At 41.2% G+C, this 25,676-nt stretch overlaps 1 protein-coding gene across 1 annotated transcript; it reads left to right on the top strand.

Moving 5' to 3' along the window:
- The first annotated feature begins 21 nt into the window (after nt 1-21).
- On the top strand, nt 22-22,070 carry KICS2 (KICSTOR subunit 2). Its single transcript, XM_003126348.5, has 3 exons — nt 22-316; nt 6,231-6,516; nt 18,405-22,070. Exons 1-3 carry the CDS (start codon nt 82-84, stop codon nt 19,219-19,221), a joined length of 1,338 nt encoding a protein of 445 aa, XP_003126396.1. The 5' UTR covers nt 22-81; the 3' UTR covers nt 19,222-22,070.
- Nucleotides 22,071-25,676: the final 3,606 nt, after the last annotated feature.

Here is a 25,676-nt window from a genome sequence, read left to right as displayed (position 1 = left end):
ACGCTAGTGCGCACGTTCCCTGAGAACCCGGAAGTGCGAGGGAGAGGAGAGCCACGTGGGTGGAGCTGGAGCGCAGTTCGCATGGGGGAGTCTATCCCGCTGGCCGCCCCGGTCCCGGTGGAACAGGCGGTGCTGGAGACGTTCTTCTCTCACCTGGGTATCTTCTCTTACGACAAGGCCAAGGACAATGTGGAGAAGGAACGGGAGGCCAACAAGAGCGCGGGGGGCAGCTGGCTGTCGCTGCTGGCGGCCTTGGCCCACCTGGCTGCGGCCGAGAAGGTCTATCACAGCCTCACCTACCTGGGGCAGAAACTAGGTACCTCCGCCCCGCCCCCTATGCCCCTTGAGGAGGAAAGAAAGGGAATATATTCCCCGATCGGCAGTGGCTTGGGTTCCCTGTGTCTGTCACTCCTAGCCGCAGGCTCAACTCGGCACTTCCAGGTCTCCTCCCACGAATCCCTTCCTTCCCTCGGCTTCCACAAACCCCGCCCACCGGCCTCCGCTGCAGATAGATTGGCGGATTGGGTGGATGCTCTTTGCAAGGCTGTGCTCCAAACCGATGGCTGTATCCATTTTATTCATGCATGGATTGGTGCCATAAATGAGAAGTTAAACAAACTCTGTGCCCTCGCTCTTCTAACCAGTGACAATGCGGTCAGGGGAGCAAAAGTTGGCAGTACAACCTAATTAGAGTTAATGAACACTATTGTCTATCCTCTTAAGGTTAAGTCCCCGGAGAGTTGTAAGTGGAATCCTAACCCCTCTTTGTAGATCTTCAATAAATATTTAATGAATGAAGAAATAAATGAATACTGGGCAGGAACGGCAAGAGATATGCCTAACACTAGCATGAAGGGCCTTACAGGGAAAATGGCAAACATTCTTATCATCCCGTGATAAATCTTGCCCCTGGAAATAAGATGAGCTTATTCAGCAGATTTTCACTAGTAGAACCAATTAGTATGAGTAGATCAGAAGGAAATAATGTAAATGACGGCCAAGGGTTATACATACAAAAATTACTATTTATAATTACCAATATTATGAATCCCAGAGCTTTTAGAGTTGTTTTGGTTCTTTGGCCTATTTTCGGCCCTTGAATATCAGAGGCACAGGGTCTGGTGTGAATGAAGGACACATATATACAGTATAAAATTAGAAATGTACAATCGAGTGCTGATTCCATTTCGAGGCGCCCCCTCCCCCCTCAGTTTCCTCATATTGCCTGAAGGTGACTATGTACATCTAGCTTTAAGTAAACACTCAAGGAGCAGGGCTTTCTGAGATCTTAACTTTGCTGTAGTTTTTCGATTAACTTGTTTTTTGGTATTTTGACTTATTGGCCAAAACTGGCGAAATAGTTTCACCTTGTGCATCTTTCCTCCCCTTTTAACAGTGGCACTTCTCGTAAATTTACAATTAGTGTTGCAGTGTTATTATTCCCCTTTGTATAGGTTGGCAAATTGTGGGTGTGCAGTTGTGTGGGTAGGTGACAGAGCCCACATCAGAATACCTACCTTTGAACTGTTAGATTGTGTTTGTATCCATATGATTTATAAAAATCGTAGCTGTTTTATAATTTACATATTATACATTATGTAATTTACATATTATTATGTATATATGAAAATGGATTCTGGCTGTTAAATTGAATGTGGCTAATTTGCTGGCAGTTTTAGTGTTTTTAGATTCCTCCACCCCCTGAAGAATGGTGACTGATCGCCATGCCATGATTCTTAGGGTTTTTTTTTAAGCTCACCTATGAGAATTTGATGACACCTGTGGCCTCACTCCCCAGAAAAATATATATGTAATATAATTTTGTATACAGTCTGAGAGGGTTCAGTTGGATTTCCTAAAGCCTGCTTATAGAGCTCAGTGAAGAAATCTGCTACTGTAGTTTAAGTTATACATGGCTGATATTATGTAAGTAGAACTGGCTATGCCTAAGAATATGCATTAGGCTATCACTGTCTCCGACTTGGGTTCTGTGAAGTGGCTCTTATTATGTAAAGCGATTAGTTCTGCATGGACCCCAGCCTGTATAGGTGAGCCTGAGGGCTGTGCTTTGAAATTGATCCACAGAGCAATTTATACTGTGAAACTTTCTCATGCACTGTTCAGGCTCCCAGGTGACCTGTCACTTTGGAGTGAATGTTCTGAAAATGGTATGTTAACTTTAATACTTAATAATTTACTTGCATGTACAGCAAGTATAGGTTCCAGATGTAAATTTTTAACTTTGCAAATACCTTACAGTTTTCTTGGTACTGCAGTATTTGTGATATCAACATGCTGTAACTTCATGATTAACTCTCCATTTTCTTAAGAACTTGGGAAAATTTTTGTGTTGCAATATAAAACAGTCCCATGTTCTTCAGCTACTTTGCTATTTAGAACATTTAAATGGTTTTCTTTAAAAAGCAAAACAAAAAGTTTATGTGTATTTTTTAAACATGTAGAAAGCATGGTTTAAAAAAGTGAGTCTTTTTGAGTGGTGTGAGTGGTGTTTATTGGAAACCTTAGCAGTGAATCCTGATTAAAGATGCAAGCGTGAGTCTTTAGACAAAGAACAGACCTGGCAGGGAGCCCTCTGTTCCTGTCTTGACTCAGCAGCAAAACTATGGGCAGAGCCCTTATTTCGGAGCTTTCGCTTTGCGAGGAGACCATACCTGTTTGGGGAAGGACCAATGATTAAAATATACTGACTCGGAGTTCTCGTCATGATGCAGTGGAAATGAATCCAACTAGGAACCATGAGGATGTGGGTTGGATCCCTGACCTCGCGCTCTGTGGGTTAAGGATCTGGCATTGCTGTGAGCTGTGGTGTAGGTCGCAGACGTGGCTCAGATCTGTCGTTGCTGTGGCTGTGGTGTAGGCCAGCAGCTACAGCTCCTATTAGACCCCTAGCCTGGGAACCTCCATATGCCGTGAGTGCGGCCCTAAAAGGACAAAAGACAAAAATAAAATAAAAAACTGACTCAATACCTGAGGAGGACTTTGGAAGGTCATAACTTTCTCCTCTTTGTTTCAATACCGGAATGTTTCCTCAACTTCTGGTTGTGCTGGAAGTTACCATGGTAAAAATGAATTTAAGAACTGATGTTTAAAGATTATCATTAGCAGGAAGCTGTAGAATAAAATATTCCATTAGATATTTTGCGAACTCCTTTAATATACTTGTTACTTGCAATTTCCTGATGTGAGACAGACTGTTGAAATCTTGAAATATAGTGAGCATTCATAAAAAGAGCCTTTTGGAAATAGTTCAAAATAATCATTTTATAAGTTCAAAAAACTGAAAAGAGAAAGAAGTCTGATGTCTTCGATTCCGTGTTTCCCAGTGGGAAGGAAGGCCAGTTCCCATTGGATATTCCTAACCAGGATAGTCACCAAATCAGCTTTGCTCTGGAATGCTTTGAGAAGAGAGACTTCTTTAAAAGAAACGGGCTGGCTGGTGGTCTCTCCCTTCCTTCAGCTGTCAGTTTACCTGGTTTCAGAACTAGTGATTGATGTTTATCGATGATAAGTTTTAAAAGGTATGCTTTATATTTAGGTGGTGTTTGCATGTCCCCAGATAAGGATAATCTGATGAAGGAAGGTATCCCTTTTTCATCCAGAGTTAAAATTTTCACCACATTCACCTTGTTAACAGAGGAAATGAGTACACAGTTAGTTGAAGACACCTAGCTGTCTATCAAATAGCTAGCTTTTCATTTCATATTATTAGAAGCTCCTAATTTACCACAGAGTTTCAGAAGCCCAACTGTGTGGCATTGAGAGCTTCTTATATTAGTTATAAATGGAAAGGAACGGGATTAGGATTTTTTGGCCACACCCGCGGCATGCCGAAGTTCCTAGGCCAGGGATCCAACCCAGGCTATAGCAGTGACAGTGTAGAATCTTTAATCACTAGGCTGACTACCAGGGAACTCCAGGATTACCATTTTTGAATATATACTTTGCTCCAGACATTCTGTGTACCGAATGTTGTTTCCTTTTGTCTTCTTAGCAGCTAGTACGAGTTTCACGTTAAAACAACAACTGAGGCTCAAAGTGGCTAAGTTGTGAGCACATGACACCACTTGTAAGTTTGGATCCTGGGGATTTGGAACCAAGTCTGTCAGACTTCAAGAGCATTTAGGTTTTAGTTGGTACTCTTGTTACCTTCCTAACCTAAGAGATTTGTCCTAGACCTGGGCACAGAGGTCTGTTTATGACATACCATCGCTTTACAAACTCTGCAAAGCTAGACTGAACATGAGTGGGGAAGGAAGGCAAGTCTTCCAGGATGCAGTCCTGTATGGGATGTTGGTGTCAGGGTCAATCCGCCTGTACCATATGGGATTTACTGCTTTGGTAGGAGAGATGATGTGAATGGTAGTCGTCAGTCTGGGCGTATATTGGAGAAAACACTTCTTAAGAATTAGTAGTTTAGGGAGTTCCTATTGTGGCATTTGGGTTAAGAACCTGGCTAGTATCCATGAGGATGTGGGTTCGATCCCTCGCCTCGCTCAGTGGGTTAAGGATCCAGCATTTTCAGTAAGCTGTGGCATAGGTTGCAGATGTGGCTCAGATCTGGCATTGCTGTGGCTGTGGCATAGGCCAGCAGCTACCGCTCTGATTCGACCCCTAGCCTGGAAACTTACATATGCTGCAGGTGTGGTCCTAAAAAAAAAAAAAGAATTAGTAGTTTGTCTACGGAGTTGGTACAAGTAGGAGACCAACCCTGTAGGTTTGCCTAGGTTTGAGGGGTTGTTCAGGACATGGGACTAAGGGTTTCGTGAGAAGCCAGACTTTCAGCGATAAAACCTGGAAAGACATGAGTGAGCTGGGACAAGGTGCTTGCTGTAGTAGTACAGGAGATAAGAATCATTTCTTGAAATACAAACTGGGTGGTGAACTAAAGCAATATTGTGAAATGTTCATTAATTAAGAGGATACTTTACAAATGCCCCGGTTAAGTAATTTTCACTCCTAATTGGTACGTTTAGAATAGTAATTCATTCATCAAAGCATTCTGTGTATATCAGTGGAAAAAGTAAACTGTCACTCATCTCTGAGATTTTTATATATTTCTAAGAATTACTGTTTTAAACTTGCCCTGTTTCTTTTTGTTCTATGGTCTTGCCTCTGACCCTTTGGTTGGGTGCAGAATTGCTTAAGAAAACATCTGTGAAGCTGGCATCATAATTATAGACATATAGTTGATGATGTCTTAATATAGAAGTAAGGAAATGCTGTCAATGCCACTTGAACCTTTTTGACTGTTGAAAAGGATGTATTTGGTCTTGTTCTTTGTGGATTTCCTTTGGAAGCTCTCTGTTCCAACAGCAATTATTAATAATTGCTTCCTACTCTTAATAATTCACGATGTGTGGAGTTCCCATAATGGATCAGTGGTTAACGAATTGACTAGGAACCATGAGGTTGCAGGTTCGATCCCTGGCCTCGCTCAATGGGTTAAGGATCCGGCGTTGCCGTGAGCTGTGGTGTAGGTCGAGGATGCAGCTCAGATCCCGAGTTGCTGTGGCTGTGGCCTAGGCTGGAGGCTACAGCTCCGATTAGACCCCTAGCCTGAGAACCTCCTTATGTCATGGGTGTGGCCCTAAAAAAGGACAAAAAGACGAAATAAAAGGGGGGGGAGTAATTCACAATGTGGTGCTTATGATATAGCCTATAGTGTCAACCTTGTTAAGATCACTAACATTTTTTTATCCCCTCAGATCTTACTAATCTGTATTTTCCATTTTCTGCTACAGCTTAAAAGGAAAATACAACTCTAGAGCAGAAGTAAACTTTTCTGATTTACTAGGAATAAGAACAGTGTTTCATAATTGGGTGTTCTCTCTTGTTTTAAATGTATTTATGTGGAAGGAGGGCTTTTTAGATCCAGGTTAATGTTGAGATAGATCCACTTGCTAGGTTCATCATCCTCTGAATTCGATATAAATCCTCATTTAAGTGGGGTGGGGGCTGATTGGTGCATGGGTAAGGAAATGAAACATAGGTCCCTTGCTGCAACTAAGGGTTGTATGAGGCATCCACGTAACTTACTCCACAGTGAAATTATGAATCACGAAATATTTAAATCCAAATCATGGAAGTCAGAGACGATGGTAGATGAAAACTCAGCTGTTCGGATTCTTTCCTTTTGGATGCCAGGAGGTGTTTTGTATTTCTGGTTTCTCCTCCTTATCTGTCATGTGTTTATGTCATTTGCCTACCAGGGGGCCAGTCTTTCTTCAGCAGGAAGGATTCCATCCGCACCATCTACACTTCCCTGCATAATGAGCTGAAGAAGGTGGTGACTGGCCGAGGTGCCCTTGGTGGGACTGCTCCTCACGTGGAAGAACTCCTTTCCCACCTATCAGAGCAGCTCTGCTTCTTCGTTCAGGCGCGGATGGAGATCGCAGACTTCTATGAGAAGATGTACACCCTCAGCACGCAGAAGTTCATCAATGCTGAAGAGCTCGTTGGCCTTTTGGACACCATCCTCAAGAAATACAGCTCCAGGTCAGTGTAGATGAGGATGGAGGGAGAGATGGAACGTGGCAGCCACACAAATCCACAGAGGGTCTCTTTTCCCCCACCTGCCTATGGAAATCTATGCTGGAATAACTATGAAGGAGAAATAGCTGTATTACATTTTATGCACATAATCAATCAACAGGTATACATTAGGCATCTTCATTGGGCTGGATGGATGCTTCTCTGAGCAATAACAAAAGATCAAGAGATATGTAATCCGGAGTTCCCATCATGGAACAGCGGAAACGAATCCGACTAGGAACCATGAGGTTGCAGGTTTGATCCCTGGCCTCGCTCAGTGGGTTAAAGGATCCGGAGTTGCCATGAGCTGTGGTGTAGGTTGCAGACGCGGCTCCGATCTGGCATTGCTGTGGCTGTGGTGTAGGCCGGCGGCTACAGCTCTGATTCGACCCCTAGCCTGGGAACCTCTATATACCAAGGGTGTGGCCCTAAAAAAAAGAAGAGTTATGTAATCCCTAAAAGATGTACTGTAACTGATTTGTTCTGCTTATGAAAGCATTCACACAGCAAGAGAGTCGTGTATCCAATAATGTGACTTTTTGACAAACTGCTATTCAAGGAAATGTTCCTTTCAAAGTCATCACCTTGGTGAGTTATCCACTTGATTCCTCTGATGGAGCCTTTACTTAACATGTGTTGGAAAAGCCTTTATAATTGCTTTCAGCACCAGTGGCATAGTTTTGATTTTGTTTTAAACCTCCTTGGGGAGTTCCTGTTGTGGCGCAGTGGTTAACGAAGCCGACTAGGAACCATGAGGTTTTGGGTTCCATCCCTGGCCTCACTCAGTGGGTTAAGGATCCAGCGTTGCCGTGAGCTGTGGTGTAGGTTGCAGACTCGGCTCGCATTGTGCGTTGCTGTGGCTCTGGCGTAGGCTGGTGGCTACAGCTCCGATTTGACCCCTAGCCTGGTAACCTCCATATGCCATGGGTGCAGCCCTAGAAAAGCCAAAAAAAAAAAAAAAAACAAAAAAAACCTCCTTGGTGGAGGCAGGCATTTATGTTTTAGAGGAGGCCTTGTTTTTTTGATAGTCAAAAGATATTTGTAGCCAGTTTAATATTTTTTAGAAGATATTGATCAACTGGAAAAAATGTTTTGAAGGAAATTGCTACTTATAAGGAAATGAGACTGGTTGTAATTTTGTATTGCTCACAGCCTTGACCCAAAAAGCAATTTCAGAAAAATTTGAGAAGTGTTAGGATTGTCATTGACTATGCATGACCCAGCTTTATTTGGGTCCTTGGAGCCTGGCATAGAGCCCTGCAATAGTAGGTGCTCAATAATTTTATGATGAACTAAATGGGAAGTGATAACTTTGAGGAATATCACTCCTTTGGATATATGAGATGGGATAGTTTTTCTTAAAAAAGAAAGACAAATATGTTAATTTATATTCCCAATTGAAGGCTAATACTCATCTGATTAATGGGATGGGGGGGCAAAATGGGGAGATCAAAAGAGACTTCATGGAGGAGGCAGACTTTTCAGGGCAGGTAGGATTTTGTAAACAAAGGTAGGTAGAAAACAAAGCAATCTGTGGTTCCTTTGTACCCATGGTTCCACATACAAGGTTTCAAAGTATTTGCTATTGAAAACAGTCTGCATATAAGTGGACCATCATAGTTCAAACCCAGGTCATCCAAGGATCGACTTTTATTTATTTTTAATAGATAATATATTAATATGGCTCAGAGTTTATATAAAAGTATAAAAGAATGTAATAGTGAAAAGTCCACCTTCTGCCCTAGTTCTTCAGCAGCTTAATTCCCTTCCTAAGAGTCAGTGAATGTTAACACGTTCCATCATTCTCAAGACATAGTCTGTGCATATAAATACACACATTTTCTTTTTTCAAACAAATTTTACATGTTTACACCTTTTTTTTTTTTTTTGCTTTTTAGGTCTGCACCAATGGCATCTGGAGGTTCCCAGGCTAGGGGTCGAATCAGAGCTGTAGCTGCTGGCCTATGCCACAGCCACAGCAATGCATAATCCAAGCTGTGTCTCCAACCTGCTCCTCAGCTCATGGCAACGCCTGAAGCTTAACCCACTGAGCGAGGCCAAGAATCAAACCTGCAACATCATGGATACTAGTCAGATTTGTTTCTGCTGTGCCACAACAGGAACTCCCATGTTTACACATTTGTTTATGTTTGGAAATATTCTTTTATTCCTCCCTCAAATCTGAAAAGTATATGTTTTCTTTTTCTTTTTCTTTTTTTTTGGCCATGCCTGCAGCATGTAAAAGTTTCTAGGCCAGGGATCGAACCTGTGCCACAGCAGTGACAACACCCGATCATTTCACCACTGGGAACACCCGAGTATATAATTTCTTTTAATAAAATATATTTATTTTAAACCCGAAACTACAGGAGTTCCTGCTGTGGTGCAGTGGGTTAAGATCCTATTGCAGTGACCCAAGTGGCTGTATACCCTGTGCGGAGGCACAGGTTCGATTCCCAGCCCTGTGCAGTGGGTGAAAGGATCCAGCATTGCTGCAGCTGTGGCGTAGGTCACAACTATGGCTTGGATTCAGTCCTTGGCCCGGGAACTTCCATATTCCATGGGTGCAGCTATAAAAACAAACAAACGAACCCTCCCCCCCAAACTATAGTACAACTGAAGATGTAATTCTCAAGGGGAAGAGATCTTATTACCAAATACTAATGGGAAAGTGTTTGCTGAACCATTTGGGGAGCTTTAGAGAAATATGTGGGCCCTTCTTTCCCAAGGGAGTAAGATTTAGCAATTCTGGATTGGGTGCCCAGAAACTTTTCTGTTTTAAGAGTTACCTGTGATACTGATTCGTAAGTCTGCAAGAAAAACTTGGGAGTTCCCATCGTGGCACAGTGGTTAACGAATCCGACTAGGAACCATGAGATTGTGGGTTCGGTCCCTGGCCTTGCTCAGTGGGTTAACGATCCGGTGTTGCCGTGAGCTGTGGTGTAGGTTGCAGACATGGCTCAGATCCCGAGTTGCTGTGGCTCTGGTGTAGGCTAGAGGCTACAGCTCTGATTGGACCCCTAGCCTGGGAACCTCTATGTGCTGAGGGAGCGGCCCAAGAAATAGCAAAAAGACAAAAAAAAAAAAGACAAAAGAAAAAAAGAAAAACTTGGATAAATAAGAGAAAGATGCCAACACTAGGGTATATCTGGTATTGAACCTTACCAATGTGTGTGCATGTGTAAATGTTGTATCAGAGTAATGACTGGTTATTTAACTGTTTTCATTTTTATTTTATTAGATTTGTTGTCTATCATCTCTGAACCTTCTTTGAAACATCCCACTTCCCAGAGCTTTAGGAATTTCTTCCATTGCTGTAACAAAAGCCTAGATTTCATTCTTGAAGATCTGAAGATCTTAGGGCTGTACTTGGCTGTGCCCCTGCTGAATGGATACTGATGGAGCTGGGCTTTAAGGTCACATATGGTCAATGGATGTTTTCATCTATAGTCTTCATCCTCCACCAATGCTGCCCTGTCTAATTAATAGGAAATTACTGATCATAGACACATTGTAGCCTGAAAATGATCTAAATTAAAGGCTTGGGATTAATTTGAACAACAAATTCTTTAGAACTTCTAAAAATATAATAATTCTTCTGTATAATATACTATTATTGATTTTCTGTGGGAAGTGAAATTGTTTTAGAGATAAATTAACATGATTTTCTCTTTGCTAGGATAACATCCTTTTTTTCTGTAGACTTTTTGATTTGGCGTCTGTGCTGTATGAAACAGTTTTTTAACTCAATGAATTTTATTACATTTAAGTTGTATAACGACCATCACAACCCAATGAAACACAAATTTTTGATGGTTCAGATGTTGTAGAAAATAATTGTATTCTGTTGTATTGAAAGAGTTAACCCTTTCTCCAAAGGACCCAATTTATCTTTCAGGGAATATTTACTTGCACCGTATACCTGATCCATGTCAGAATACTTGTAAAAAATCATGTGAACCTTTCATCTTGCGAGCAATGAAGTGCTTTTGTATTAAAAAATTAGCAAACGTGATGTATATTGTGGAATCTGAACTTCTGGCCCTGATTTGAGATGCAGATCCAGTATGAGTTATTGCAATGTCAAGTCTGCTTTTAGAGATGAAGGGGAAGCATGTTTTGTTTTTTTCCCCCAGAAGCCAGTTGTACTCAGAGTAGAATGCTGTTAAAGGTTTCCTCTTTTGGCAAACTTATCAAATTATTAACCAAATGTAAATCCTTGATTAAGAATCACAGTCATTTTGCTGAATTTCAAATTGAATAACTAACATTAATCATTTGAGTTTTCATTCTGTGCCCTTTAGAAGAAAAAAATATGGATTTATCTCATACGGGGTCAAGGTATCTACTATTCCTTGACTACTTTTGAGAGGTAGAACTTGGAGTTTTTTTCCAAGGAAGTATTGGTGGAATGTTTTTTGATTTCGTAGAATTTGTTTTGAATTTATTTACCTGTTTTGTACAGTGGACATAAAAGAAAACTCTGGCTAATCTTTTTGTTTCATGGTTAAAACAAAACTGGAAGAGGAGTTCCCGCTGTGGCACAGTGGGTTAAGGATCTGGCATTGTCTCTGCAGCAGCTCGGGTCACTGCTGAGGTACGAGATCAATCACCAGTCCAGCACAGTGGGTTAAGGATCCAACACTACCACGGCTATGGCATAGGTTGCAGCTGTGGCATAGATTTGATCCCTGGCCTGGGAACTTCCATATGCCACCAGTGTGGCCAAAACAAAAACAAGATAGATTATAAATGCAAATTAATATTTACTCTCCTAAATCACGATTATAATTTTTAAAAATTGAAGAATAGTTGATATACAGTATTATATAAGTTACAGGTGTACAGTATAGTGACTCAAAATTTTTAAAGGCTCTACTCCATTTAGTATTATAAAATATTGGCTATATTCCCTGTGTTGAACAATATATCCCTATAGTTTATTCATAATATCTGGTACCTCTTAAACTTCTACCCCTGTATTGCCCCTCCTTTTTCCCTCTCCCCACTGGTAAGTTTTAGAACATAATTTTTAAGAAATAATTCTTTTAAAGAAGTCAGCACTTATTCATTCCAGATAGCTTTTAAAAATCTGTCTGATATGGCAATAATATTCCATTAAGAGATTTTTATTCTTTAATCATAACTTTATAGCTAGGATTTAAAGAACATTTAAAAAAATTGAGTTAAACTTGTTTGCATTTTATTTCATTTCATTTTAATGTATTTCATTTCGCTTCATTTCATTTATTTTTGGCCGTAGTTGAGGCATATGGAAGTTCCTGGGCCAGGGGTCAAATCCAAGCCACAGCTGTGACCTATGCAGCAGCTGCAGCAATGCCAGATCCTTTACCTCCTGCAGCCTGGGATTGAACCAGTGCTGCTACAGAGACAACACGGGGTCCTTAACTCACTGTACCACAGCAGAAACTCCTCTGTTTGCATTTTAGGAAGCACTTTTTTTTTTATCTGAATGCTTCAAATAACAGAATTCTCACCAAAGGCAGAACTGTGATTCATTTAGGCTTGATGCCCTTTTTCCTTCAAAAAAAGATTTGTGATGATAAGATTGGTAATGAAACAGTTGTGTGTATGTAGTTCAACCCAGTTAACTATTGCTCACTGAAAATTTCATAAGCAAACCAACAATTTCTGTGGGATGCATTCTACTCTTATTTAGATTTAAGATTCTGAATCTTACCAGTGGAGACTCAAGGCTCTCTGTGATTTTGCCCCAGTGTACCTTTTCCAGTTATCTAAGGCCCATCAAATGCCTTAAATTGCACTCAAACTTTTAGTAAAAAGGTAGCAGCTTTCAAGAGAAAACTTTGAGGATTTTAAGCAGAAGCTAAAAAAAAAAAAAAAAAAAAAAGAAAGAAACCAGTCCATAATCTAATGTACTCTCCATGAATATTTGCCATTTCCCACCTTGGTCCCTACTACTTTGTGTGTTTTGTATGTCCTCAAATTTGTAGGAGAGGAAAACATATCTTTTTCCTCACCCATGCTAAATTCTCAGCTGGGGACCCTTTAGCAAAAGACAGATTAACAAGAGAAAAGCATACCTGTGTTTTTAATATAGGTTTTTTGTGGCATGAGAGCCATCATGGGGAAGTCATTAAACCTGTGTTTTTATGCTAGATTGATGAAGAGTGGAGAGCTGTGGGAAATGTGCTAGCATGAAAAAGGGTATGAGCTAAGTGTGCCTAACTGGGGGAAACAGCAAGGCCTCAGATTCCTCGCTGTGACCTTTTGTCTTTGGAGATAAGAATGCTCCTTTCTTCAGGGTGCAGGGAGGGAACCTCTCACTTGAGGGTTTTATGACCTGCTTCAGGAGAGGGTCAGAAAGTCCTCCCTGCTCATGTCATTTCGCAAATTCATTCAGCTTAAAATAGTATATTTGGGGGTAGCATGTTCTGAACCCTATTGCGTTCTATCATGTATTAGCTGTTTTGACAATCATTCTGTATAAGAGACCACCCCCAATTCACACTGGTGGGCTTGCAGGTCTACTGGGAGTTGGCTGACCTATGCTAGGCTTAGTTGGGTAGCTCTGCTTAAAACTGCTGGTCTCATTGGGATTGGCTTATTGCTTTGGCCTTAGCTCCACGTGTGTTCATTCTGAGCCCAAGGTTAGGGAAGCAGCTACCCAGTGGTTATGGCCCAAGTGCAGAAGAATAAGCGCAGTCAAGTTCATTTTAAGCCTTTGCTTGCATCAGAACTGTTAATTTCCCTTTGGCCAAAGCAAGTCACATAGTCCAATCCATGGTCCAGGGATGGGAAAGTACACGCCACCTCTGGTGGAAGGGGCTGCAAAGTCACACAGCAAAGCTGTGGAATCAGGAGTGATTAAGAATTGGGGCCAGACTGGAATTCCCCTCGTAGCTCAGGGGAAACGAATCTGGCTGGTATCCGTGAGGATGCAGGTTCAGTCCTTGAACTTGTCCCGTGGGTTAAGGATCCAGCATTGCTGTGAGCTGTGGTGTAGGTTGCAGATGCGGCTCGGATCTGGCGTTGCTATGTCTGTGGCATAGGCCAGCAGCTGTAGCTTTGATTCTGCCCCTAGCCTGGGAACCTCCATATGTTTTGGGTGTGGCCCTAAAAAGCAAAAAAAAAAAAAAAAAAAAAAGCAAAAAAGAAAAGAATTGGAGCCAGAATTCTAAGTTCTCATCTTTGCATGCCTTAATCTTACCTACTTTTTAAACTTTAGGGTTCAATTCAAATCCTGTCTCCTCAATGGCCTGCACAATCTTTCAGCCAAAAGGAATTGCTCCTTTTTCTAAACTGTTAATTCGATTTGTACCCTTCATAAGAGATGTATTACTTCCTACTTTTATCCACCTTAAATACCTCCTTCTGCCAAGCGAGGTCCTGTAGGGCAAACCTTTGGCTACTTCATCTTTATATCTTCAATGTCTTTACTTCTGAAAACTAGTAAACTAGGAGTTCCCATTGTGGCTTAGCGGGTTAAGAACATGACATAGTATCCATGAGTATGTGGGTTCAATCCCCGGCCTTGTTCAGTGGGTCAAGGATCCCACATTGCCATGAGCTGTGGTGTAGGTCCCAGATATGGCTCAGATCCAGCATTGCTGTGGCTGTGACATAGTGCAGCAGCTGCAGTTCCAATTCCACCCCTAGCCTGAGAACTTCCATATGCTGCATGTGTGGCTATAAAAAGAAAAAAAAAATTAAAAACTAGTAAACTGTTTTAAAGGAGATTATAGATTTTCGAAATGTGAAATATAGAAAACCTAAAATTTACTGTTTTAATCGTTTTAAGTGCATATTTCTACATTTCATATATTCACATTGTGCTACAGTTGTGTTTTTGGTTTGTTTGTTTTTTGTCTTTTTAGGTCTGCACCTGTGCATATGAAAGTTCCCAGGCTAGGGGTTGAATTGGAGCCATAGCTGCCACCCTACACCCCAGCCACAGCAACACCAGATCCTTAACCCAATGAGTGAGGCCAGGGATTGAACCCGTTTCCTCATAGATACTAGTCAGGTTCGTTTCCGCTCCCCATGACAGGAACTCCCAGCTGTGTTTTTAATTGGGCTTCTGACTTCTCACATGCATGGGACCTGTGTAATTATTTTGGAAGGAACTTCTTGCTGGGGATTTTTTGAAGGAGGGAGTTCACACAGCTCTCTCTCTCCTCTTTCTTTCTGTCTTCATTTTTGGCTATTTTGGAGCAAATGTTCTCTGCAAACATTTTTTTTTTTTTATTTTCCCACTGTACAGCAAGGGGGTCAGGTTATCCTTACATGTATACATTGCAATTACAATTTTTCCCCCACCCTTTCTTCTGTTGCAACATGAGTATCTAGACATAGTTCTCAATGCTATTCAGCAGGATCTCCTTGTAAATCTATTCTAGGTTGTGTCTGATAAGCCCAAGCTCCCGATCCCTCCCACTCCCTCCCCCTCCCATCAGGCAGCCACAAGTCTCTTCTCCAAGTCCATGATTTTCTTTTCTGAGGAGATGTTCATTTGTGCTGGACATTAGATTCCAGTTATAAGTGATATCATATGGTATTTGTCTTTGTCTTTCTGGCTCATTTCACTCAGTATGAGATTCTTAGTTCCATCCATGTTGCTGCAAATGGCATTATGTCATCCTTTTTTATGGCTGAGTAGTATTCCATTGTGTATATATACCACATCCTCCGAATCCAATCATCTGTTGGTGGACATTTGGGTTGTTTCCACGTCCTGGCTATTGTGAATAGTGCTGCAATGAACGTGCGGGTGCATGTGTCTCTTTTAAGTAGAGCTTTGTCTGGATAGATGCCCAAGAGTGGGATTGCAGGGTCATATGGAAGTTCTGTGTATAGATTTCTAAGGTATCTCCAAACTGTTCTCCATAGTGGCTGTACCAGTTTACATTCCCACCAGCAGTGCAGGAGGGTTCCCTTTTCTCCACAGCCCCTCCAGCACTTGTTATTTGTGGATTTATTAATGATGGCCATTCTGACTGGTGTGAGGTGGTATCTCATGGTAGTTTTGATTTGCATTTCTCTTATAATCAGCGATGTTGAGCATGTTTTCATGTGTTTGTTGGCCATCTGTGTATCTTCTTTGGAGAAATGTCTCTTCAGGTCTTTTGCCCATTTTTCCATTGATTGATTGGTTTTTTTGCTGTCGAGTTGTTTAAGTTGCTTATATATTCTAGAGATTAAGCCCTTGTCAGTTGCATCATTTGAAACTATTTTCTCCCATTCTGTAAGCTGTCTTTTTGTTTTCTTTTGGGTTTCCTTTGCTGTGCAAAAGCTTTTCAGTTTGATGAGGTCCCATGGGTTTATTTTTGCTCTAATTTCTATTGCTTTGGGAGACTGACCTGAGAAAATATTCATGATGTTGATGTCCGAGAGTGTTTTGCCTATGTTCTCTTCTAGGAGTTTGATGGTGTCCTGTCGTCTATTTAAGTCTTTCAGCCATTTGGAGTTTATTTTTGTGCATGGTGTGAGGGTGTGTTCTAGTTTCATTGCTTTGCATGCAGCTGTCCAGGTTTCCCAGCAATGCTTGCTGAATAGACTTTCCTTTTCCCATTTTATGTTCTTGCCTCCCTTGTCAAAGATTAATTGACCATAGGTGTCAGGGTTTATTTCCGGATTCTCTATTCTGTTCCATTGGTCTGTCTGTCTGTTTTGATACCAGTCCCACACTGTTTTGATGACTGTGGCTTTGTAGTATTTCTTGAAGTCTGGGAGAGTTATGCCTCCTGCTTGGTTTTTGTTTCTCAGGATTGCTTTGGCGATTCTGGGTCTTTTGTTGTTCCATATAAATGTTTGGATTGTTTGTTCTAGTTCTGTGAAAAATGTCATGGGTAATTTGATAGGGATTGCATTGAATCTGTAGATTGCTTTGGGTAGGACGGCCATTTTCACAATATTGATTTTTCCAATCTGCAAACATTTTTGCATAGTTGTCCATTTATTCTGTATTCAGACTCTTTCAAGCTTGCTATCATAGCTGAGATATATATTTTTGGAACACAACAGTTTATCAGACCCCCCTATGGCGTGAGATGTGACTCAGTATGAGGCACAGATGGGGATGGGAAAATGCTACATTAATGCTAATCTCAAAGTCTTGGCAGAATAGAATTAGCATGAATTTTTAATTCATCCTCTTCTTAAGGATGAAAAGTCACTTTTGCATTCACATTCATCCTAATAAATGTTGAACACTTAGACACTTCTAGTATGTTTATGGAAGAGCTTGTGCAGAATTCTTAAGGTGTGTAGAGAGTATTCATATTCTTTCAAGGAGAATATTGGATATAAATGATGATTTCCAACTGGAAGCAGAAAAAAATCACTTAAAGTATTGTTTCTTGGGGGTAAGATTATGTCATTCTCCTGTTATTAACAGTCTTACTGTGTTCAGAGTTCCTTGGCTGACTTTCTTGCTAACCAGGGTTACAGAAGCTTCTGATGTTTAAGGCTCATTGTCAAGTTGTCTAAAGGCTAAGGTGGTAGGAGCATATCGTAGAATGCAAAAATTTTAAGACATGCTATAGAGTGTGTGTGTGTTAGACTTAATGTTTATTTTGAAGCATGTAATGTTTGAAAGATCCAAGTTAATTAATTGAGCACATGAGGTAGAGGGTTTGAGATCTGGTGTATTTTTCTGATTCTTTGAGTGTCTTATTAGACTACACACACCACCCATGTTTTAGCTTCCCTATCTTGAAGGATGTTGATTATAAAATGCCGGTGATAAAAAAAGAAAAAAACCCAATACATTGTCTTATTGTCATGTGAATAACTACATCCTATTTAATCACTTGGTAATCAGTTTCTATCTTATAATCTCCATCCTAGTATGGGCTCTCTTAATTTTAATCCCTTGTTTAAATAGATTTTTAAAAACTCTAGATTTACTTGTGGTGGTTTTTTTCTCCCCAACTGTTTAATTGATAACCAGCATTTGTCTCTTCAACAGAGGCCAAAACAGCTGTGTAAGAATCTTCTGTCTCACTGACAGTGAAGCAATTAACTTACCTGGGCTCAGGCCTGGAAATCTCTCCCATGGTGCCTGGGGCATAAGCTATGCTCAGGAAGGGCTGGATCTTGCCCACATCTTTAAAATGAGGTCACTTGCTAAAATGATTCCTGAAACCTCTGCAGGTGCCTTGGAACTTGAGAAAGTGTCTAAGAGCTTCACGTAGGCTCCTTGAGAAGGAGAGTGCATCAGGCCAGGCTGACACTGAAACTCCCTGGATATTTCTCAGCAGAAAAAGATGAACAGGAAAGTTCTAAGTGGTCCTTACAGAGAGGATTCTCCTTAACCATTCCATCTCATTGTCACAGAACTTCATTTAGATCATAAACTACAGAGGGAATCCAGGAAGCAGAAACTAGGGTTCAAATCTTAACGTGGTCAGTTACCACATTTACCGAATTTCTACTATGTTCCGTATGTTTGAGAGATAAAGGAGTGAAGGCATAGGTAGCTTTTACTTCCCCTCAGAAGGAGCTCAAAGCAAGGGTGACCTTATGTCCCAGTTTGTCATGGAGTTCCCAGAATAAATAAGAAAGATTTGTAGCTAATTCAGCTTCTTTGTATTTGTAAAGAAGGTAGCCACCATTGTCTTTCTCTCTTTTTAATGTCAGGCTATTTCCATGGGAAACTATTATGATGCTGACACAATTCTGAGATGAAGTTATGTCAGTACAACCCTTTAAATAAATCAACATAGAATCCTTCCATCTTTCCTTCCCCTGCCCCCAGACAATATTATTTGTCTGACTGCGTTGTGGGTTTTTCCTTTATTGAGGATAGAAGATGTCTTCGCGGAGTCACATTTCCACTTCTTTCTATTTATTTCCCTCCCCACCTCTAGATTTCACCACCCTATCCTCAGTCCCCTGGAAAGCAGTTTCCAGCTGGAGGTCGATGTCCTGAGTCACCTCCTGAAGGCCCAGGCTCAGGTCTCCGAGTGGAAGTTCCTGCCGTCTCTGGTTAACTTACACAGCGCTCACACCAAGCTGCAGACCTGGGGCCAGATCTTTGAAAAGCAGCGGGAGACCAAGAAACATCTGTTTGGAGGGCAGTCTCAGAAGGCCGTTCAGCCTCCACACCTTTTCCTTTGGCTGATGAAACTGAAAAACATGCTTCTTGCCAAATTTAGCTTTTACTTTCACGAGGCACTGAGCCGACAAACGACTGCCTCAGAAATGAAAACGCTGACTGCGAAAGCCAATCCAGATCTCTTTGGCAAGATTTCCAGCTTCATCCGGAAATACGATGCTGCCAACGTGTCCTTAATCTTTGACAACCGAGGTTCGGAGAGCTTCCAGGGTCACGGCTACCACCACCCCCATTCCTACAGAGAGGCTCCGAAGGGCGTGGATCAGTATCCGGCCGTGGTGTCTCTGCCCAGCGACCGGCCTGTCATGCACTGGCCCAATGTCATCATGATCATGACAGACCGCACATCCGACCTAAACAGCTTGGAGAAAGTGGTCCACTTCTACGATGACAAAGTCCAGAGCACCTACTTCCTCACCCGTCCAGAACCTCACTTCACCATCGTTGTCATTTTCGAGTCAAAGAAATCCGAAAGAGATTCCCACTTCATTTCCTTCCTGAGCGAGATCTCCCTTGCCCTTAAGAACCCCAAGGTTTTTGCAGGTCTGAAACCGGGATCCAAAGGTTAGCAGGTGCTTTGTGTGAAGGGTTTTAAGACTGGAAATTGCGTTCTTAATTGCTCTCACCAGCTGCAGGGGTCCGTGGTTTGAGTTGCCATCCATTCCTGCTTCTTTCAGAGCTAAATTAGAGACAGAGCCTCCCTAATTGTGTTGCGCACGCTATAAGCAATTAAGGCCAACTGCGTTAGGTATCCAAAGAGTAACCTAGGAAGTGAACGTGGCTGCTGAGTCTCCGTGGTACAGCAAGGTACTCTCGGCGTTTTCTCCCGTTTTCCTGTATTTCATGTAGACTGAATATTTATTGGCCCTTGATTTTTCTCTCCAGATGTTTTATATTGTTTTAAACATTGCGTTCCAATGCAATTCCAAATGCCCTCTCCTCCCCCTCCCTTGATGAGTAATCAGGATATGATATAAAATGGCTTTTTTTTTTTTTTAGAGTCAAGGACGGTTTTCTATTTGTAAATTAGCACATTAACATGAAATTATAAGTTTTATGATTCTGATCATAAAACAATTTAATATTTTTGATGCCCAAATTAAGGTCTTGGTGAGAAATTTCTGTCAGTTATTGATTTTTTTTTTTTTTTTTTGGTCTTTTTAGGGCCGCTCCCACTGCATATGGAGGTTCCCCAAGATAGGGGCCTAATCGGAGCTGTTGCTGCCAGCCTACACCACAGCCACAGCAACGCAGGATCTGAGCCACATCTGAGATCTACACCACAGCTCACGGCAACGCCGGATCCTTAATCCACTGAGTGAGGACAAGGATTGAACCCGCAACCTCATGGTTTCTAGTCGGATTTGTTTCTGCTCTGCCACAACGGGAACTTCTCTGTCAGTTATTGAAATCAAAGGTGAATCACAGTGGCAGCACAGCATCAGTTTTTAACAGTTCCAAAGAGCCTCGTGGCAACTTTACTGCCATGAGTTGTTTGGGGGTGATCTACACACCTGGCTGCATTTGTATTTACCCTTATAAAATTTGAAAATTCCATTCTGTTTTAAAGTCAGCAGAAGCCATGAAGTGAGGTTTCTTCATTCCTCAGCATGTTAGCTGCTTGGCTCTCTGTTTATCACCTTCCTGCTGAAATGTGAGTTCACGTTTGGCTCTACTCCCTGGTTATTTTTAGGCTGAAAAAGCACACAGTCTCAGTTTTTTAGGCACTTTTACATTCATGTGACTTGGCCTACTTTTGAAAAGTCCAAATGGAGGTCCTGATACCTTTTACTTGCTAAAAATCAATTGTGCATTTAAAAGACCTCTTGGTAGTTGAGAAATCAACTCTGCAGTTAAGCACCTCTGAACTTGGGCTTCATGGCTGTCTCCTCCACATTATTTTTAGAGGCAGTGATACATCTTAACACAGGCTGCCTTAACACTTTGCTTCAGTGGGTGTTCGTGGGGAGGGAGAAGGATCAGTGGAGGCATAATAGGTTGTGGAGACCTTCACATTTGGTTATTGATTCAGAATGAAAATAAGCCACAAAGTAATTGAGTCGTTACAATTTAATAGTTCCTTCAAATTCGTGTGCAGTGTAAAGATCAGAACAATCCTGTTTCTCATGGTTGCACATGGTGCCGTGGTTTTATTGGGCAGCCACAGCAGGCAAGCTGGCAGCACTGGCAGAGACCAGGGAGCCCCTCTGAGTCTGTGTAGGAGGCCTGCCCACCTCAGACGGGACTCCCTGGTGGAAGAACCCACTGGCCTATTTTCTGGGGAGAACATGTGTTTTTCTTCTTTTTTTTTTTTTTTAAATAAAAATCATATGATTTGTAAAACGCCAGTTTTGCTTTAAATAGATAGCAGTGATTTACCTCTGCATTTTTTTCAATTAGGTTCTATAAAAATCTGGGCAGATTTCACAACATTGAACTTAACATAAAACATTAAAAACAATTGGAACTAAAAAATCAAATCCCTTCTGTGTTTTGCCAAGAAGCCGAAAGAGATTCCTTGTTGTTCATGTATTTTTTTTTTTTTTTTTTTTTTTTACCAGATAAAACCACCATTAGCCTTAATGATATATGGTCTCCTGTGTATGTAAAAGAAATATGCCTCAGTGGAACAGGGAGGAGAGTGTAAATAAAACAGAGATAAAATATTTAACTAATTAGTCCTTGCCTATAACATATTTGACTTGTGTATTTCTCCTTAAACATATTCTGGTCCAAACCCAGAAACGAAGTCATTTTTATTCTGAGCTTTGTCCTCTAAAATCTGTAACGAAATGATCTAAAAAGTCTGCTTTCCTGATTGGAAGATTAAATCCTCATAATTTCCACAGACCGCTTGCTTTGAAATTTGTTTCTAAATCACTGCTTGATTAATTGTTATGGGTAACCAGGAGTGTGGGCAACACTGAGTTTGCCAACAAGTCCATCAAGGAGCGTTCATTTTAGGATGCTGTTTGGACACAGGGTGAATATTTACAACTTGGCTCTTTTGGGCCCAACCTGGTATCTGACTATGTCATTTAGGGAGTATGTGAAAATAGAGCTGAATTCTTAATTGAGGAGCCAGTACCCTTGTACGTTTGGACATACTGGAGAAGATTTACTTTCAAGGAAGAAAACAGTTGGTTTTTCAACGCACTCCCAATAGAGTCACTCAGGTGATTTTCAAACTAAGTTCACCTTTTGATCCAGGAGCACACCTGCAGTTTTGTTTCTTTGGCAAGTCAGCCTCTGAGCTTGACGTCCTAATGTGTAAAATGGGGATGAGGAAATGTGGGCCACCTTTTTCAAAGGATGTGGAAGAATAGAGTAAGGTCATGCGTGTAAAAAAGGCTTTGCACTCTTACTTGAATTTGAATGCTGTCTAAATAAAAGATGGACCATACTTTCTTTAAACTCATTACTTCTCCTGTTCTCCATCTTTCCCTTCGGATCAGTGACAAACCTATGCTTAGTCATTAAGTTTGAAAAGTTCTTAAAGATTTAGTTTAGAAGAGGAGGCAGATAAATGTCTAATCAACCCACCTACTCTACTTATTTTAAAATCTTTGGCGTTTTTCATTCCCCAATTTTTATGATTGGTGATAGCATCATTTCACTTGTTTTCTTACTGCTTATTTTTTAATCAGGTTGCCCTATCAGTGACTGAGATGGGGGTATTAAAATCTCCAACTGCGACTAAATTTCTATCCATTTTTTGCATTTTGTATTTTGAAGCCATTTTATTAGGCCCATATACATGTATCATTTTTCTATAGTTATAGTTTTTCATCTGTTAACCATTTTTATCATTAGGAAGGTTCTCAGTTTATTTCCATTACTACTTCTTGCTTCGAAGTCCATTTGCCTCATATTTTTATGACTATTCCAGCTTGTTTATGCTCCCCGTTTGCGTGTTGTCTTTTTCCATCCTCTCACTTTTCACTTATTTCTCTGTCTGTAAAGAACTGAAGATTGATTAAAGAGTAACTGACTCTGTGCTAGCCAATCTGACAATCTCTGCTTTTTTTTTTGGTATTTTATAGGGCCACTCCCGTGGCATATGGAGGTTCCCAGGCTAGGGGTCGAATCGGAGCTGTAGCCGCCAGCCTATGCCAGAGCCACAGCAACGCGGGATCCAAGCTATGTCTGCGGCCTACACCACAGCTCATGGCAAGGCCGGATCCTTAACCCACTGAGCAAGGCTAGGGATCGAACCCACAATCTTATGGTTCCCAGTCAGATTTGTTAACCACTGAGGCATGACGGGAACTCTGCAATCTCTGCTTTTTGATTGAAATGTTTAGTTCATTTCTCCTATGAAATTGTTGAAGTCATGGTTTTTCTGATGGTATCCTCAAACCAGCATTTCACGTGCTTTCTATTCTCACCCCCCCCCCCCTTACACCAGGGGTTAGATCAGAATGTTTGATCAGATTCAATATTTTCTTTTTTTTTTTTTTTTGGTAGCAAGTGTCGTGTGTTTTACTAGGCAGCTGGCATTACCTAGATCAGTTATAGCACTAGAGGTTACTAAATAGTGATAATTCTAATTATGTCACTCCATTGTCAGTTATTAGACAAATCTTCTGCAAAAAGAAATTTCACCTCCAACTATTAGGGTACCTTGAAGAACAGTTCCTATAGGAATGGTTGGGTAAATGCTTAATTCTTTTGCCGTTTTTTTTCTTTCTCTTTTTCGGCCACACCTGGGGCATATGGAAGTTCCTGGGCCAGGGGTAGACTCGGAGCTACAGCTGCAACCTATACCTAACACCAGATCTTAACCCACTGTACCACAGCGGGAACCCCTTTTACACCACTTTTAAAAATAATGAGTTGGTTGTATAGTGTCTTCTGGAGACACTGGGGAGTTTTTAAAGAAATGCATAAGAATTTATGAGGATTTTTGGAGTTCCCATCGTGGCTCAGTGGAAATAAACCTAAGGTCCATGGGGATGCAGGTTCGATCCCTGGCCTCGCTCAGTGGGTTTAGGATCCGGCGTTGCCGTGACCTGTGGTGTAGGTCACAGACACAGCTTGGATACCATGTTGCTGTGGCTGTGCCTTCGGTCGGCAGCTACAGCTCTGATTCGACCCCCAGCCTAGGAACCTCCACATGCCATGGGTGCAGCCCTAAAAAGACCCTCCAGAAAATTTTTACAGGGATTTCTGCCTTCTGCCTTTCAGGTTTAGTCCCAAATTTGAAACAAAACAACTATTTTTTCCCCCTTATATAAGACACTTATGTAAATCTTACGACCTTTCCTTACTTCTTCGTCATGGTTGATTTTCTCTCTCAATTACTATTAGCTCTTCTCTGCTTTTTACCTCCCCCCCACTCCCTTCTTTAGATCCTACCTCCTTCCTCAGCAATTCCACTTTGGCACTGAAATTTTTCCCATGCCTCAGGGAGTCAGGACATACCCCAGTGGTCTCTGACCCAATTTTGGAAAGCAGTATCTATTTACTTTGATTGTTTTTACAACTAGTTGGTCTTTTTCAGGCAGTTGTGAAGGCATACATAGAGGGGAACAGTTCAGTAGTGACACTTATGGGTGACCACAGTTAAGCCCAGCCACTTCATGAGCACACAAGACATTTAGCATGATGCAGCCAAGCGGAGCTGTGTGTATCTAGTAGACTATTCAGCAAGAAAAGCTACTCAGAACTAATATCTTCCCAAGTGTATTTTTACTGTCATTTTTTTTATTATTAAGGAAAAGATCATTCTTAGTCTATATTCTATAATTTGTCTGTATAAAAGCATTACATTAACTTCTGATTTTGTTTTTCCTTGAACTAAAAGGTTAAGAAAATATTCTTTTTTTCCCATCTAAGTGAGAAAGAAAAAACATGCCATGTGACTTCCCAAGAAAGCCCTGTAGGTAGAGTTTAGCAATTCCCCTTCGACTTTTTCTACCAATGCAATTATTTCATGGCCTTTTGCCTGAATAATTCTAAGCGGCCTCTCCAGAGGAAATGAGTCAGAAGGAATAGGCTTGACATGCCTTTGGAGACTTCTCTTGATATCTTGTGAGTCCATGAGGCTTCATTAAATGCAAGTATTTTGACTTGTCTGCATATTTTTTCAATCCACTTCTGATAATAAAGTCTGTTTCTGGGATACTTTAAATTTAAAACCATATGGTATGTGTAAGATACCAATTTTTAGCAAATGGAGAGATGCACATGGGCTTGGTTTTGTGTAGCTCCTACCTAATGGCAGCACCTGGGGGCGGGATTCTGTGTGGTGGTAAAATTCAGGGAGTGGCATAAGAGGCAACAGTGTCGAGGTGCATTCTGAAAGAGGACTGCTTAGCCATGCAGTGGCAGCAGCAGGAAAATATAGGATGGCACTTGGCATTGATCTTACAGAGGAAGATAATTGTTGGGACTTTGGTTGACTTTGCCCCTAGGGGGCTTTTGCTGGTCTTACAAATGGTAGAGTCGCTGCAGAATTCCAGTAAATTTGAAAATCTGATGGCTCATTTGATCTAAGATTTAAAATGACTCACCTGATCAAACATTGGGATTAGGTCCAGACTCAATTCATTTTCGGTATGTTGAGATCTGGCAGCGTCAGAAACCCCTTGACTGCAGAGCCATCCTGTTTCGGTCTCTTCAGGCCAGTGGCAGAGCAGTCGATCCCCAAAGCAGTAGCAGATAGAGGATTTGGACTCCTTTCTGGTATGCAGCATTCACTCATTTAACAACGATTAAGCATCAACTATGCTAAGGATGGTGATACAACAGTCCACCATAACAAACAAGGACCCGCATGGTTAGTTTTGGTAGTGAGCTGAGCTGGTTCCAACAGGAAGGCAATGCATAGTTTTTCAAACTTACTTGTATACCTCCCTCCAATTTGGAAAAACAGCAATACCTTGATGGATTAAAAAAAAATCTGAAATCATCATCATTATGTTTAAAATGTCTCAAATGTTGCACTTTATCATGTATTGGAGATATTGACATTTAAAATAAAAATTTTAATTGTCCTTCGAAGTGTATCCAGTGAAATCTT

This window comes from Sus scrofa, chromosome 5, assembly GCF_054392235.1.
Source record: "Sus scrofa isolate SSC_HxYL_T2T_F1_AM1 chromosome 5, Sscrofa_HxYL_maternal_Yorkshire_Landrace_v2.0, whole genome shotgun sequence".
Classification (NCBI taxonomy): Eukaryota; Metazoa; Chordata; class Mammalia; order Artiodactyla; family Suidae; genus Sus; species Sus scrofa.
This window is presented reverse-complemented; position numbering and strand designations above follow the sequence as displayed.

Excerpts from the sequence above, each read along its gene's own strand:
- KICS2 (XM_003126348.5), top strand. The coding sequence starts at position 82 with ATGGGGGAGTCTATCCCGCTGGCCGCCCCGGTCCCGGTGGAACAGGCG. Across the intron at positions 317-6,230 it reads CTACCTGGGGCAGAAACTAG|GGGGCCAGTCTTTCTTCAGC; the intron begins GTACCTCCGCCC and ends TTTGCCTACCAG. Across the intron at positions 6,517-18,404 it reads CTCAAGAAATACAGCTCCAG|ATTTCACCACCCTATCCTCA; the intron begins GTCAGTGTAGAT and ends CCCCACCTCTAG.